At 37.9% G+C, this 18,230-nt stretch overlaps 1 protein-coding gene across 3 annotated transcripts in view; it reads left to right on the forward strand.

The window, feature by feature from the left end:
* Positions 1–18,230, forward strand: part of GRIP1 (glutamate receptor interacting protein 1) — a 391,246-nt gene that overhangs the window by 252,432 nt on the left and 120,584 nt on the right. For all 3 annotated transcript variants that reach the window (XM_044915371.1, XM_044915372.1, XM_021678544.2), the window contains exons 6-7: positions 56–131; positions 2,424–2,569. In XM_044915371.1, coding sequence (XP_044771306.1) covers positions 56–131; positions 2,424–2,569 — 222 coding nt within the window. The remainder of the gene's footprint in view (positions 1–55; positions 132–2,423; positions 2,570–18,230) is intronic.

The following is an 18,230-nucleotide window of genomic DNA, read 5'->3' on the forward strand; positions in this document are numbered from 1 at the left end:
TTTCTTCCTTCCTTCCTTTCTTTCTTTCTTTCTTTCTTTCTTTCTTTTTTGCTAGGAGGAGCACATGACGATAGAAATAAATCTCGTCCAGTTGTAATAACATGCGTTCGTCCTGGAGGACCTGCTGACAGGTAAACTTCATCTCCCTGTGTCACTATCCAAATAGATTAAACAAAGCTGGGGAAAGCAAATATGTTGGAATGTGAAAACTGAAATTGTTTGGGCTGTGGAATCAGAAGAAAGAAGGTTTGACCCCAGACTCGACACTGAACTACCCTCCGTGTTTGGCAAGTGACTTAACAGTTCTGAGCTCAGTTTCCTGCACTGTAAAATGTAGATAACAATACCTACCTTTCAAGGTCTTCAATTTTATCAAAGACTGGCTGATGCCTTGCAGGGGACCTATCATGCAGTAGGTACTTAATAAAAGGCGGCTCGCTTTTTTAAGGCAGGCACTTTACATGCATCATCTCCAAATGCTAATCTCCTAATCTGGAAAGATAGGTGGTGGCATTTTGATTGTGACTATTATCCACATTCTTAGGATTATTATTACCTTTTGATAATGATTATATATGTCAGAATGGAAGTGACTTTTTTTTTAAGATTTTATTTATTTATCTGAGAGAGAGAGAGAGTATAAGATGAGGAGAAAGGCGGAGGGAAAAGCAGACTCCCCGCTAAGCAGGGAGCCCAATGCGGGGCTCAATCCCAGTCCTGAGATCATGACCTGAGCAGAAGGCAGACGCTTAACCTACTGAGCCACCCCAGCACCCCTGGAAGTGACTTTTAATAAAAGGGAAGGAGCGTTCTCAGTGTCTAGAGCTATCTCTTCCTTACTGATTGAATATTTGAAAGGGCAGCTCCTTTAGCTTTCACATCATAAACATGATGGGGGGGGGGGATTCCTAAGTAAACTCACAACTCAGCTGTCTCAGGAAATACTTGTCTTTGTATTAATTTCCCACAGCAAAAGTCAATTCCATAAAGGCAGAAAACCACAACTCCTGCCATTCGATATTGCTGAGGGGTAGGAGAAAAATGCCCCAATTACCCCTGATTCTGTACTATGTTTCAAACAAGGATACAGATTTTAAACCTTTTCTTAGGCAATAGAAATAGTAATAATACATAGTATTAAGTGAGCATGTAACCAACCACGTGCCAGGAAATGTCCTAAGTGCTTGGCAGACATTATTTTATTTTATCCTTACAACTGCCTACTAAATGAAATATTTTTTATCCACATTTACAGGTGATAAAACTGAGGTGCAGTATGGTTAAGTGACTTGCCAGCTGGCTTATACATGGAAGAGTTAGGATAGGAATTCAGGTTTATTTTCCTTCAAAACTCATGCTGTTACCTTCCTTTTCTAAAAAGTTTGTGTTTAATATAAAATAAGATACTGGTTTCTCCCCTGTGCTATAATATGTTTGCCTTTGCAGAAGATAATACAAAGTCAAAATTTTTACAGACATCTTGCCTTTTTCCTTTCTTGGGCTTCTCTTGTGAATTATTCTTCTGGAAGTAAATAAGAATATTTTTGTTCCTTATTAATGTTTAGGTTGAGATTGACAAAAATGTCAGAAGGAGGCCACTAGTTTGTGAGCAACATATAACCAATTTAATTTCGGATGAAGTGGAATCTAAAAATTTAAGATAAAAATTTAGTCAAAATTTTTAGAGGATTATCTAGGTGAAGGATATTTAAGAGATTTTTATCCTTTTGAATCCTAAACTTGTAATCCCCGTTTGATTTTCTCATCTCCATGACCCTCCCTGAGGCAGGAAGACTATGATCTGGAAGGCTCCTTGGCTATATTTTAGTGGTGTCCCTCACGTCCTGAGGTATCTTCTTCTAGTGCCTGGAGCGTCTGTGGTCACAGCGGAAAGAATAGTATTTCCCTGTCTCATAGGGAATATGAGACTGAATCAATTTAATGATTGCCAAAATGGCCTGATAAATCAGTAGGGAAATTTATAGACTAGGGTGCTCCCTGTCCCACTTGCTTTCACCAGTAATAAATTGAATGGAATCAGCAGGCTTTTCTGCTCACCTGGCTTTGGAAAACTAGGTAAATGCTACTTTCTGGGCTCTAATAAATCAATTTGAGACATTTCGGCAAAAACCTAGAAAAGCAAAAACTGTGTGTTTGGTACTTTTGCGCCCCAAGAGTTAAGTGTGGGTGACTTGGTGGTTGACTAATGTGCAATTATTACCTTATTACTGACACTCATATTGTAGCAATTTTCTGTTCAGGGTTACCTCTCTCCTCTCTTACTATCACACTCGATGCTTAAAAGGAAATGCAAATAGGATGGAGGGCTGAACCCGTGAAAGAACTGCTTTGACTAAGTGACCATTAATGCTAAACCACATTAGGTTACGCTAATGAAGACCATTTCTCTGTTCTCCCTTCAGAGAGGGCACCATCAAACCTGGCGACAGGTTGCTCAGTGTGGATGGAATTCGGCTTCTCGGAACCACACATGCTGAAGCCATGAGCATTCTTAAACAGTGCGGACAAGAAGCAACACTGCTGATAGAATATGATGTCTCAGTGATGGGTATGTCAGAGTCCTGAGGTGGTGCTCACTAAGCTCTAGGTCATGTCATTGTCCATCCCTGATAAACCACTCTGGAATAAGAATGGACTGTTCTGTCCTCCTGCAACAGACAAAATTCCATCAATACTATATCATTACTCTGTTGGGTTCAGGAAGAGGAGGTGAGTGGTACTTGTCAGCGATTTAGAGTTCTTGTGTCAATAGCTTCTATAATAAGGTCCTATTCTGTCAGAGTGTTTCACCTAGCTCTCAGTTCTTCTGTGTGGATTACCTTTGGGCAGCAAAGTATTTTCCCCTCCAAATCACAAAAATAGTATTATTAACTTAAGGGCTGGTACTTTGTCTTTTACTACATGGAGACTAAGAAAAATAGGAGATGTCTTTCCTTCTTGTAACTTCACAGTAGGAAGCTCGCTCATCAGAATCAATAGAAATTACCAAGCATTTTATCATTAGATTTAGGAACAAAAAAAGAAAAGGGGACAGATAGAATCATTGATTAAAATCAGTGAGAATCATTATTAAAAGAAAAATACTGTTGAGTGTAGTGGGGTTTTTTTTTTAAATAGAGTTGACACACAATGTTACATTAGTTTCAGGTGTACAATATAGTGATTTGACAAGTTCATATGTAATGCTGTGCTCACCACAAGCATAGCTCCCATCTGTCACCGTAGAATGCTACTAGAGTACCAATAACTATATTCCCTATGCGTGCCTTTCATTCCCATGACCTATTCATGCCGTAACTAGAAACTTCTATCTCCCACTCCCCTTCACCCATTTTGCCCACCCACCCCCACCTTTTCGCCTCTGGCAACCATCAGTTTGTTCTCTGTATTTATAGGCCTGATTCTGCTTTTTATTTATTCATTTGTTCGGTGTTTTTAGATTCCACATATGAGTGAAATCATATGGTATTTGCCTTTCTCAGTCTGACTTATTTCACTTAGCGTAATACCCACTAGGTCCATCCATATTGTCTCAAATGGCAGAATCTCACCCTTTTTTATGGCTGCATCATATAACACACCTTCCTTATCTATTCACCTATCAATGGACACTTAGGTTGCTTCCATATCTTAGCTATTGTAAATAATGTTGCAATAAAAATAAAGGTGCATCTATCCTTTCAAGTTAGTGTTTTTGTTTTCTTTAGGTAAAAACCCAATAGTGGAATTATTGGACCATATGGTATAGCAATTTTTAATTTTTTGAAGAACCCCCATTCCAAAGCACCAATTTACATTCCCACCCACAGCGCATGAGGATTTCTTATCTTCCACATCCTCACCAACACTTGTTATTTCTTGACATTTTTATTTTAGCCATTCTGACAGATGGTAAGATGATATTTCATTGTGGTTTTGATTTGCATTTCCCTAGTGATTAGTGATGTCGAGCATCTTTTCATGTTTCTGTTTGTATCTGAATGTCTTCTTTGGAAAACAGTCTATTCAGTTCTTCTGCCCATTTTTAATTGGATTGTTTGGTTTTTCGGTGTTGGGTTATAGAAGTTCTTTACACATTTTGGATATTAACCCTTTATCAGATATATCATTTGCAAATCTTCTCCCATTTAGTAGGTAGCCTTTTTTGTTGTTGATGATGGTTTCCTTTGCTGTGTAAAAGCTTTTTATTTTGATGTAGCCCCAATAGTTTATTTTTGTTTTTGTTTCCCTTGCCTTAGGAGACCTATCTAGCAAAATGTAGTGTAGTATTCTTTCTTTCAGTAATGCTTCCAATGGAAATTAGTTCTATTTCTACCCTCACAACTATGGTAAAACTTGGAAGATATACTCTTCTGGATTTTAAATGTTACAAGAGAGCCAAAGTTTTATGTAATGTTAACTAAGGCATAAAAATTATGAGATAATGAATTGGAACTTAAAATTGAAACTAAATCATGTTGTTAGTACTTCTTACAATTATCAGACATGATTATCTGACTGGATTTTACCTGTAAGTTTTATACTGGTGAACTGTAGCAGAGATAAAGAGACTATTCTGTAACTGCAAACTCCTTTATTTCCCACTCTGTATGATTCATGTAGAACAGTGTTGCTTGAAAGTGTTAATATGTCTACTGACCTGAAATGTTTTAATGAGGTATGAGGTTTCTGAAAAGATTTAAAGTATGAGATTTAAGGAGTTCTTAGCAGAATAAACCGTATAATATGCCCTTGAGATGGAAAATTCAGAAATAAATGAACTTTCCTCCCTCGTCTATCTTTCTCTTATATCCTCTCCCTCCTTCTTTTCTTTTTCTTTCTCTTTTGTTATATAGTTTTGAATTAGATTTGGAGTTAGGTGATTTGGGCTCGGTTTTCACTCCACTGATATCTAGCTGTTAATTTGGACCATGTTACTTATTTCCCTGTGCCTTAGTTACCTCATTTGTCAAATGGGGACTAGCAAAACCTATTTTGAAGTTAGTTGTGAGTCAAAATAAAATTATACAGTAAAATATATTTTAAATGATGATACAATATATTATTAACATTAAGCATTGAAACAGATGTTTAACATATTTAATCATTCATTCAGTCCACAAATATTTATTGGGCTAAGTGGCAGGTATCAAAATACAGGAGTCCTGTAAACAAAACAGACTTAGTCCCTGCCCTTATGAAGTTTGCAGTAGATGGCGAGGACAGACAGTAAACAAGAACTTGATCAAACAAACACTCATGAAGTGTGATCATTACCTGCTATAAAGGGCATGAACTGGATTCTGTGATAGGGAATAAAGGAAGGTACAGGTGAGAGTTAGCAGATGCCAATAAGGTCGTCAGTGAAAAGGTGACATGTGAGCTAAAACCTGAAGGCTTAAAAGGAACCAGCTCCCAAACTGAAGACAATAGTCTATAGGGCCTGAGCACTCTACCTCACAGAGACATCTCCCATGGGGATGGACACCGCTTCAAAAGAAATTCCTCCATGTTCCATTATTGCCAGAGTCAGGAGGGGATGGGGTGACCTATCTGTCCGCCTTCACCCCAATTCACACATTCTGAATGATGTTTGACAGTTTCCACACTTCAGAGTTCTCAAATAGCCCCCTAATATAGGGGAAAGTGGGCCATCAGGAAGGAAACATATTAAAAAGTCTCTAAGTTGCTAGATATAAGATCAGTATACAAAAATCAGTTGCATTTCTTTATACCAGTCAAAAACAAAGTTAAAACTTTAAGATACCATTTATAATAGCAATAAAAAGGAATAAATATAACAAAAGTTGTGTGTACCCATTACATAGATATAGATATATAGATATGGATATAGGCATATACATTAAGAAATACTTAAATGAAGATCTATGTCACATTATTGAATGGGAAGTCTTAATAACTAAGAGATGTCATTTCTGTCAAATGCATCCATAAATTCAATTCTATTCAAAATCTTAAAAGGATCTTTGGGGGGACCTTAATAAGGTATTTCTGAAATGTACATGGAGTAAGAAAGGTAGGAGGAGGAAAACAGCCAAAATGTTTTTGAAACAATAGGTAAGCAGAAAAACTTGTTCTACCCAATATCAAGACTCATTCTAAAATGGTGCCGTTAAGTCTATGTAATATTAGCCATGGGATAATAAAGAGATCAATGGAAGAGAATGGAATACCTAGAAACAAACCACTGTGGATATGGAAACAAAGGTATAGTCTTACATCTGTTGGGAAAGGTTGAACTAGTCACTATATGATGCTGGGTCAATTAGTTAGCCACATGGGAAAAATTCTATTAAATTCCTACTTCATACCCCACTCAAAAATAAATGCTGTGTTTGCATAACCATTTCCCAATAAAGTGCTATTACAAATAACTGGAATGAATATCCTTTTACCCAAATCTTTGTCTGTATTTCTGATTTCACTGAAGTATGTAGTTCTTATTTAAATATTTGGCATGTCATTCTAAATTGTCCTCCAGAAAGGTTATACTATTTTATATTACTACCAGCAATGTTTTAAGTGTAATTACCTCACCAGAGCTTGTCAACGTTGGATATTATCATTTTTAATCTTTCTGGTTTGTTAAGTGAAAATTGCATTTATATTTTAATTTACTATTAAAAAATTTCTAGTGCAAGTGAACATTTTTTCATATGACCACTAGCCAATTTCATTTCTTATTGTATGCTTATGTCCTTTATTCATTTTTCTATTGGATATGCTCTTAATTTTTTTATTGGTTTGTATAAACTATATATTAAGGACATTCCTCCTTATCAGTTTCTTGAAAATTGTCAGTAGTTTATTTCTCCTTTTGGACATATTGAAGGTTTTTTTTTTTTTTCATTCAGCATTTTTCTTAGAATTTAAATATTTTTTTTCCTAAATAGTTACCTAATATCCCAATCATTTAATAAAGAATCTATCACATATCCACTGATTTTTAATTTTTTTAATCATATATTAAATTATTAAATATACTAACCTCTACATGGGGCTAGTTGTTCTGATCTCTGTTACCTAGTTTCACACCATAATTCAGGATCAGACTTTTGAATAGAAGTCTTAGCATAAGAGCTCTTAATTACCATAAAAGGACACACATTTATATCTGGAAAAATTATCTATATACTACATCTGTTGTATTGTTCTAAGCCTTGTTAACTTCGTATAGCAAATGAGCAAACTTTGGATTTTTCAATTTCTTTTTTTTTTAATTTCTTTTTAAATTCCTTTCTCTCTCTTTTCTTCTTTTCACCTCTCTTGTACCCACTTGCTTACTGTCTCAACTTTTTCTCTCCCACTCTGTTCCTCACTGTCAATCCTCCACTCTTCCCCCTTTCCTTTCCAGCCACCCAATTCTTTTTCATGTTCTGCTCTCAGTTTCTCACTTGTCAGTACTACTCTATTCTGTCTTACTTGGATGTTTTTCTAATATTCCCTATAGTCATTATCTTTTTTCTCTTTTTGTCGTTCTTGCTTTTTTCCATTCCTGTTCTCCTAATTTGGGTTAAGATAGGATTAGATAGCCATAAGGTCAAATAATTGAGAATGACAATTTGAGGAAAGGGAAGTAAAAAGGGTGCCTTAGAATATGGGATTCTCTCAATAAAAATTGTTCATCAAATATTAATGGAAACTTTCTTTTATAACAAAAACACATTTTTCCCTTTTTTTGTAATACTCTTTCTTTTGCAACTTTTGGGGCTTTTCTTCCTCAAAAGGAATAAAATGAGTTTTTACACAACACAGCCTGTTTACGCTAAGAGGCCCAATTAGCATTTCAAACTCTTTGTAAGTAAAATTCCCATTAAAAAATAGTTTACCACTATGTTTTTTGTGAAAAAATTGTTAACATTCATAGAATTAATATTCAGTAAATCAAAAAAAATATCAAATTTTTAACAGGATCTGAGCAGAAAAGGATTTTTTAATGGGAAAATATTCAGTCAACCAGAACTTTGATACCATAGACACTGATATTTTCTTTGTTGAATATAAGAATTAAACATATTCTATATCCCTTAAGACTTTAGGTCAGGTACTGGTCTAAAGATTATCAATTCTTTTAATACATAATATATTCATCAAATCCTAATGGAAAATGTGTTGAGATAGGCATTAGATTATATTGATTCCTATTTTGTACCTTTTACCAATCTCCCTTGATCTTAGACTCAATGACTTCATTTGTTTGTATAATCTTTTCCTTCTATAAAATAAGAATGTTGATATTTACCCTATTGAGGTCATTAAGATACTAAAGTCCTCAATAATTAAACATTTTTTTTCTAATGATTTTTTTAAATTTTATCATGTTATGTTAGTCACCATACAATACATCATTAGTTTTTGATGTGGTGATCCACGATCCATTGTTTTCATATAACACCAGTGCTCCATGCAGTACGTGGCCACCTTAATACCCATCACTGGGCTAACCAATCCCCCCTCCCCCCTCCCCTCTAAAACCCTGTTTGTCTCTCAGGTGCATAGTCTCTCATGGTTCATCTCTCCCTCCAATTCCCCCCCCCCCATTTTTCCCTTCCTTCTCCTAGTGTCCTCCATGTTATTCCTTATGTTCCACACATAAGTGAAACCATATGATAATTGACATTCTCTGCTTGACTTATTTCACTTAGCATAATCTCCTCCAGGCCCATCCATGTTGATGTAAAAGTTGGGTATTCATCCCTTCTGATGGCTGAGTAATATTCCATTGTATATATGGACCACATCTTCTTTATCCATTCATTTTTAAAGCTCAAATGGGCATCTCGGCTCTTTCCACAGTTTGGCTATTGCGGACATTGCTGCTATGAACATTGGGGTGCATATGGCCCTTCTTTTCACTACATCTGTGTCTTTGGGGTAAATACCCCGAAGTGCAATTGCTGGGTCATAGGGTAGCTCTATTTTTAAATTTTTGAGGAACCTCCACACTGTTTTCCAAAGTGGCTGTACCAACTTGCATTCCCACCAACAGTGTAAGAGGATTCCCCTTTCTCCACAACCTCTCCAACATTTGTTGTTTCTTTCCCTGTCCATTTTTGCCATTCTAACTGGTGTAAGGTGGTATCTCAGTGTGGTTTTGATTTGAATTTCCCTGATGGCTAATGATGATGAACATTTTTTCATGTGTCTGTTAGCCATTTGTATGTCTTCTTCAGAGAAGTGTCTTTTCATATCTCCTGCCCACTTTTTGACTTGATTATTTGTTTTTTGGGTGTTGAGTTTGAGAAGTTCTTTATAGATCTTAGATACCAGCCCTTTATCTGTAGTGTCATTTGCAGATATCTTCTCCCATTCTGTGGGTTGCCTCTTTGTTTTGTTGACTGTTTCCTTTGCTGTGCAGAAGCTTTTTATCTTGATGAAGTCCCAAAAGTTCATTTTTGCTTTTGTTTCACTAGCTTTTGGAGATGTATCTTGAAAGAGGTTGCTGTGGGCGATGTCAAAGAGGTTACTGCCTATGTTCTCCTCTAGGATTTTGAGGGATTCCTGTCTCACATTGAGATCTTTCATCCACTTTGAGTTTATCTTTGTGAATGGTGTTAGAGAATGGTCGAGTTTCATTCTTCTGCATGTGGCTGTCCAATTTTCCCAGCACCATTTATTGAAGAGACTGTCTTTTTTCCATTGCATGTTTTTTCCTGCTTTGTCAAAGATTATTTGACCATAGAGTTGAGGGTCCATATCTGGGTTCTCTATTCTGTTCCATTGGTCTGTATGTCTGTTTTTGTGCCAGTACCATGCTGTCTTGGTGATCACTGATTTGTAATATAGCTTGGAATCGGGCAACGTGATGCCCCCAGCTTTGTTTTTCTTTTTCAACATCTCCTTGGCGATTCGGGGTCTTTTCTGATTCCATACAAATTTTAGGATTGTTTGTTCCAGCACTTTGAAAAATGTCATTGGAATTTTGATCGGGATGGCATTGAAGGTATAGATGGCTCTGGGTAGCATAGACATTTTAACAATGTGTATTCTTCCGATCCGTGAGCATGGAATATTTTTCCATCTTCTTGTGTCTTCTTCAATTTCTTTCATGAGTGTTCTGTAGTTCCTAGAGTATAGATCCTTTACCTCTTTGGTTAAGTTTATTCCGAGGTATCTTACGGTTTTGGGTGCTATTGTAAATGGAATCGTTTCTCTAATTTCTCTTTCTACAGTTGCGTTGTTAGTGTATAAGAAAGCAACTGATTTCTGTGCATTGATTTTGTATCCTGCCACATTACTGAATGGCTGGATGAGTTCTAGTAATTTGGGGGTGGAGTCTTTTGGGTTTTCCACATAAAGTATCATGTCGTCTGTGAAAAGAGAGAGTTTGACTTCTTTGCCAATTTGAATACCTTTTATTTCTTTTTGTTGTCTGATTGCTATTGCTAGGACTTCTAGTACTATGTTGAACAACAGTGGCGAGAGTGGGCACCCTTGACGTGTTCCTGATCTTAAGGGAAAGGCTCTCAGCTTTTCCCCATTGAGGATGATATTCGCTGTGGGTTTTTCATAGATGGATTTTATGAGCTTGAGGAATGTTCCCTCTATCCCTATACTCTGAAGAGTATTAATCAGGAAAGGATGTTGTATTTTGTCAAATGCTTTTTCTGCATCAGTTGAGAGGACCATATGGTTCTTCTCCCTCCTCTTATTAATGTGTTCTATCACATTGATTGATTTGCAAATGTTGAACCACCCTTGCATCCCGGGGATAAATCCCACTTGGTCGTGGTGGATGATCCTTTTAATGTATTGTTGGATCCTATGAGCTAGGATTTTGTTGAGGATTTCAGAATCCATATTCATCAGAGATATCAGTCTGAAATTCTCCTTTTTGATGGGGTCTTTGCCTGGTTTGGGGATTAAGGTAATGCTGGCCTCATAGAATGAGTTTGGAAGTTTTCCTTCTGTTTCTATTTTTTGAAACAGCTTCAGTAGAATAGGTATTATTTCTTCTTTGAATGTTTGGTAGAATTCCCCAGGGAATCCATCAGGCCCTGGACTCTTGTTTTTTGGGAGGTTTTTGATCACTGCTTCAGTCTCGTTACTGGTTATTGGCCTATTCAGGTTGTCAATTTCTTCTGTTTCAGTCTTGGCAGCTTATAGGTTTCCAGGAAGGCCTCCATTTCATCCAGATTGCTCAGTTTATTAGCATATAGTTGTTGATAATAAGTTCTAATAATTGTTTCTATTTCCTTGGTGTTAGTCGTGATCTCTCCCCTTTCATTCATAATTTTATTAATTTGGGTCCTTTCTCTTTTCTTTTGGATAAGTCTGGCCAGTGGTTTATCGGTCTTATTAATTCTTTCAAAGAACCAACTTCTAGTTTCGTTGATCTGATCTACTGTGTTTCTGGTTTCTAATTCATTGATCTCTGCTTTAATTTTAATCATTTCTCTTCTAATGCGTGGCTTAGGCATTGTTTGTTGCTTTTTCTCTAGTTCTTCAAGGTGTAGAGTTAGTTGGTGAATTCGGGATTTTTCTGTGTTTTTGAGTGAGGCTTGGATGGCTATGTATTTCCCCCCTAAGACCACCTTTGCAGTATCCCATAGGTTTTGGACTGATGTGTTTTTGTTCTCATTGATTTCCATGAATTGTTTAAGTTCTCCTTTGATTTCCTGGTTGACCCAAACATTCTTGAGCAGAGTGGTCTTTAGCTTCCAAGTGTTTGAATTTCTGCCAAATTTTTTCTTGTGATTGAGTTCCAGTTTTAAAGCATTGTGGTCTGAGAATATGCAGGGAATAATCTCAGTCTTTTGGTATCGGTTGAGACCTGATTTGTGACTCAGTATGTGGTCTATTCTGGAGAAAGTTCCATGTGCGCTCGAGAAGAATGAGTATTCTGTTGTTTTAGGGTGGAATGTTCTGTAAATATCTATGAGGTCCATCTGATCCAGTGTATCATTCAAAGCTCTTGTTTCCTTGTTGATTTTCTGCTTAGATGATCTGTCCATTGCTGAGAGTGGAGTATTGAGGTCTCCTACAATTAAGGTATTGTTATCAATATGACTCCTTATTTTGGTTAACAGTTGTCTTATGTAGATGGCTGCTCCCATGTTGGGGGCACAGATATTTACCATTGTTAGATCTTCTTGTTGGATAGACCCTTTAAGAATGATATCGTGTCCTTCTGTGTCTCTAATTACAGACTTTAGTTTAAAATCTAATTTGTCTGATATAAGAATTGCTACCCCCAGCTTTCTTTTGAGGTCCACTGGCATGGAAGATGGATCTCCATCCCTTCACTTTCAGTCTGGATGTATCTTTAGGTTCAAAATGAGTCTCTTGTAGGCAGCATATGGATGGGTCCTGTCTTTTTATCCAACCTGCAACCCTGTGCCGTTTTATGGGAGCATTTAGGCCATTCACGTTGAGAGTGATTATTGAAAGATATGAATTAATTGTCATCGTGTTGCCTGTGAAGACGTTGTTTTTATAGATTGTCCCTGTAAATTTCTGTTATTTATCACTCTTGGGGTCTTTCTCCTTTTATAGAACCCCCCCTTAATATTTCTTGCAGGGCCGGCTTGGTGGTCACATATTCTTTCAGCTTCTGCCGGTCATGGAAGCTCTGCACCTCTCCATCCATTCTAAATGAAAGCCTTGCCGGATAAAGTATTCTTGGCTGCATGTTCTTCTCATTAAGACCCTGAATATGTCTTGCCAGGCCTTTCTGGCTTGCAAGGTCTCTGTGGATAGGTCTGATGTTATTCTGATGTTCCTCCCTCTGTACGTAAGGAATCTCTTCCCCCTAACTGCCCTTAAGATGGTTTCCTTGGTTCTAAGATTTGCAAGTGTTACTATTACATGCCGGGGTGTTGGCCTGTTTTCCTTGATCTTGGGAGGGGTCCTCTCTGCCTCTAGGATGCGAATGTTTGTTTCATTCCCCAGATTAGGGAAGTTCTCAGCTACGATTTGCTCAAATACATCTTCTAGTCCTCTCTCTCTCTCCACTCCCTCCGGGATTCCAATTATTCTGACATTGGAACGCTTCATGGTGTCACTTATTTCTCTGATTCTATTTTCATGGATTCTGAGTTGTTTTTCCCTGGCCTCCTCTTTTCCCTTTTTATCTATTATATTGTCTTCCAGGTCGCTTATTCGTTCTTCTGCCTCAGTTACCCTAGCTGTTAGGTTATCTAGATTGGATTGGATCTCATTGATAGCATTTTTAAGTTCTGCCAATTCAGCTTTCATTTCTGCCCTTAGAGACTCTATGTTGCCATTAATTCATTTCTCCATTCTAGCCATTGTCTTCACAATTGCTAGCCTGAATTCCATCTCCAACATCTTGGTTATATCTGCATCCATTTGTAAATCTGCAGCATAAGTCATAATCTCTGAGTCTTTTCTATTTTGGGGGCTCCTCCTCCTAGTCATTCTGTTGATGGGTGTTTGAGGGAATGTATAGAGTCCAAATTATTGACCAGAACCCAAGCAAGATGCACCTGTTTTATTGGGACCTTAGGGTTGCTGGCCTCTTGTTTTCCCAGGCTGTCTTCTGGGGGAGGGGCCTGCCGCGCTGTTACTCAGGCAACCCTGTTTGGGCGGAGTTGCCCTGCCCCCCTGTGGTGGGGGATGGGCTCAGTGGGAATCAATTTTGGGGGCTTTTGTTCTCTGGCGGCTTTCTCTGGCGGCTTTCCCTGGCGGCTTTCCGCGTCTCTTCCGCAAGTCAGAGCAGAAGAGACCGTTTCCAACCCTCTGCCTCAGAGCAGAGAGACCACGGTCTGTTCTTCAGTGAACTCTCCAGGCCACACCGTCTCCGTTTCTGTCCCTTCTGCTATAAACTGCAGCATCCTGGGTTGTGCGCCCCTCCGCAGCACCCCCAGTCCTGCCTCCAGGTCGGGGCACATCTCTGCCCTTTGTGCTTCTAAAACCACCAGCTGCCCCCAGATCGCACGTGCGACCCCGCCACTGAGGGTTTCCGTCCAGGGGCTGCAGTTTGCAGGTGCGACCCCGCCGCTCCAGGTTTCCGTTCCGGGGGCTGCCCTAAAGTCCTTTCCCCGCCGCTACTGGTCTGCGAGTCTGTGCCCCATCCCCAGTGATCGAGGCTGTCGCTCACCGGCGGTGTAGGATCCCCACATCCAGGCACCCTCCCGCTGCCGTTTGTCCTCCGATATCTGCCCGCAGAATCACGGCTCCCCGCTTTGTACCTCGAAACCAACGGCCTGCGATATTCTGTTTGTAAAGATCCAGATCTTCTTACATCTCAGGCTGGTTTCATGGGTGCTCAGAGTGGTCTGGTAGATGGTCTGGGTGTTATACGAAAACAATGGATCGTGGATCACCACATCAAAAACTAATGATATATTGTATGGTGACTAACATAACATGATAAAATTTTAAAAAATAAAAAATAAATAAAATGCAGGAAAAAAAGTATAGGTTTATTGGATCTTGGCTATGCTTTGCATTTCATTTCTTCAGAATATCAAGATTAAGATATAACACTTCACCAGTGATTTCTGAGTCACAAGTACCAAGAGGAAATTGGCCACTATTTGTACGTTCTAATTAGTTTCTTCCAGATGATCTCGATGTACTGGAAACTGAGTTTTTCAAGGGCTGCTAGAAGTATTTATGACACACATGCTTCTTTGTGGGAGACCAGCATAACCTCCACTTCACAGACAATTTCATAAAGAGTTTTCTACATAAAAAAGTCTAATTTTCAAATGGCAACAGCCATTTATTTGGAATGTTATTTTTCTAAGATAAAAGGTAGATTTCCTTATAACTTTTTTTATCTAAAAAAAATGAATTTTTGCAGAATACTCTTATTCCTACTCATCTAGTTCTCTTTTACGTATTCAAACTCAGAGCCACTTGTCATATGTTTATGGACACAAAAGAAGTGGGGGAGGAGAGAGTTACCTTAAATTAGAAAAGGTATGTTTTTTATTTTATATTACTAGATTATAATAGAGGTGTTTTTAACTTTACTTTTATATTATAGTGCAAGATGCAAATAGGAAAGTGCTGAAATCTTATTTTTACACCTTGTTGAATTTTCACTCGTATATTCTCCACTCAGGTCAAGAAATAGAACATAACTGTTATCACCAAAAACTCCACTCTGTCTCCACCCAATCACTACTCCATCTCTTTCCTCAGTGTAACCCCATCTTGACTTCATAAACCATAAATTTATTATTTTCCTGATTCTTGAACTGTATATAAATGGAATCATATAGTATATTTCTTTGGCATTGGGTTTCTCTTATCCAACAGTATGTTTGTGAGGTGCACTCCTACTGTTACCTGTAACAGCCATTCATCTTTTTAATTGTCATTATGTATTCCATTATAACAATAGATCACAATTTAGCCCTTCCTGTTGATCATTTGGGTATTTTCCAGTTTATACTCTTATAAATAATGCTACTATGAACATTCTGGAATACGTCTTTGAGTGAACAGATATATGCATTTCTCTAAGGTTATGCCTAGGAGTGGAAATGCTAGGCCATAAGTTACATTTATGCTCAGCTTTAGTAGATAGTGCTAAACAGTTCTTCGAAGTGGTCATACCAGTTTTCATTTCCACTAACAGTTTTGCTACCTTTCACACCTTCACCAGCACTTGGCATGGTCAATCCTTTTCATTTTAACCATTCTGAGAGTGTGTGATGGTATCTCTTTGTGGCTTTAATGTCTATTTCCAGATGAATAAGGATGTTGGGCACCTTTTCATTATTGGCCATCTGGATATCTTCCTTTGTGATATGTTTGTTCAAGTCTTTTAATCTATTTTTTTCTTCTGTTAGGAAACTCTATCATTATGAATTTATGTGAGTTCTTTGTACATTATATATACAAGTCCTATTTTAGGGTTTCAACCCTATATAGGGTTACAAATTAACCCTAACTACTACATGGAAAATAAATGCCAAAATTGGTAGATTTAAGCTGTAGCATTCCAAGGAACTGCTTGGTTGCTTTTTGGAAATGTCCTAAGATTTAGACATACAGAAGACTAAAGGAGGATGTAAAATTCCATCTAGTCTGTTCTACCGTATTCATCTACCAAATCCAATCTCGTCATTGGATTTTAGTCCTATATTAGTATTAGCTATTTCTATATAGCAAAATGTTCGTATTGACTAGTGCTAGGGAGCAAAATATCACAAACTAGTGGCTTAAAACTACAACTATTTGTCATCTTACATGTTTGGCAGAGTAATAGAGATGAGAGCTGAGATGTTCAGCCTAATTCATCACGGCCCACTCTTGGTCCCTCTCATCTGAGCCACTCTTGATTCCCCATTCTGCTCCCTACTGTGCCTGCCTTCTCATGCTTATTACACCCTGATTCTTCCCTTGGGCTTGACAGCAGATATGTGCCTAGAAAGCTCATCCTGAGTAAGTTAGTTTTTAGTTTCTGGGTCTCTAAAGTAATGTGGGTAGTCTGATTTTAGTGTAAGAGGTACTCATTCACATTTTTAAATAACTCAGTAACACTAATGTAAGAACATAAAATACTGCAGAATATCAATCAGGAGTTCACTCCTTCTAGGAGTTCAGTGTTATATTAGGTACTAAGGAGATGGGTGGTGGTATCAGAGTAGGAATAATATAGGTTAGCAATTTAATATCTACCTTTTTGACAAGAGCCCATTTTACTATATTTTAGGTGATATCTATTGTGATAGACTCAGAAGGGTCTTTTAAGTATTTTGGACCGCTATTCCTCACTTGTGACATGAGGGGACTAGACCACATCATCTCAAAGCTTCCAGCTCTAAAATTCTGGGTCTTTGAATTTAGTAACTTCTCATGAAAGATTTAAGAAGTTATTACCACTTCTTTTTTTTTTTTAAGATTTTATTTATTTTTTGACAGAGAGAGACAGGCAAGAGAGGGAACACTAGCAGGGGGAGTGGGAGAGGCAGAAGCAGGCTTCCCGCTGAGCAGGGAACCTGCGGGACTTGATCCCAGGACCCTGGGATCATGACCCGAGCCGAAGGCAGACACTTAACGACTGAGCCACCCAGGTGCCCCGTTATTACCTCTTCTCTTCTCAATGATGTAACTCCAAAGCAGAATACTATAAATGAAAATAGTTTAAAATAGCATTTAACTGTAGTTTGAACTGAACTAAAATGGTTACAGCTAAAACACTATCTAAAAAGGAAACTTGGTCATTTCCCTTGTTAATCAGAACAAACCCAGCAGTCTCATTGACAATTACAATTTCTCTGAGATTTCTTCCCAGCATTTCTATAATAGGCATCAGGCCAAGTTGCTACTGTGAAGCCATTATCCGCAAGAATCTTGATCTTGGCATTCTGAGACATTAACAAATTAATGGAAAATGGGTTAAATTCCCTCAATTTTAGATTGAATATTATGCTTCTAAAATTAAACATGTCCCTTAAGGGGAAATTAGCTCTTTAATTTTAGTGTGTTTTAGAAAAATGAAAAACTGACTGAATTCTGTCAGGGGAAATCTCTTTGCATAGTTTCTTTAAGGTCATGTACATCTATTAGGTAGACCAGAATTGCACTTCCTTTTAAAAGGGTAGCAGATAAGCACTTCTATCAATCACAAGGTCAGTTCTTGGCCATTTTTTTGAAGTACTACCCAAGTACTGATCAAGATTACTTTTCTCTGTGATTGGATACTAAGTTTTTAATTCCTTGCTGTCAGATGAGCACCAAACCATCTTTTACCAGGGAAAAACTATTCTTCTTTGTATCTTTTCATATCTTTATACTTTCTGTTAACCTTTACATATAACTATAGGCGATAACTTCCAAAGAAACAGAAGGCCACAAACTCCCTGTGAGACATGAAGCCTCTTTCCTCCATATTTTAGTTACCTTTGTTCAACAGCATCCACTTCAGTGCCTGGTGTATAGTAAAATTATTATTTTTTTAGTATTATTTATGGTATACTATTCCACTCCTAGGTATATAATTAAAAGAAATTAAGGGGCGCCTGGGTGGCTCAGTCGGTTAAGCATCTGCCTTCAGCTCGGGTCATGATCCCGGGGTCCTGGGATCGAGCCCCGCATTGGGCTCCCTGCTCCATGGGAAGCCTGCTTCTCCCTCTCCCACCACCCCCCCGCTTGTGTTCCCTCTCTCGCTGTGTCTCTCTCTGTCAAATAAATAAATAAAATCTTTTTAAAAAAAAAATAGGAAATAGAAAAGCCAGAAGGTTTTCACCTGATCTCTATGAGGACATTACTACCGGGCATTAATCCCA

Source organism: Neomonachus schauinslandi, chromosome 5, assembly GCF_002201575.2.
Source record: "Neomonachus schauinslandi chromosome 5, ASM220157v2, whole genome shotgun sequence".
Lineage (NCBI taxonomy): Eukaryota > Metazoa > Chordata > Mammalia > Carnivora > Phocidae > Neomonachus > Neomonachus schauinslandi.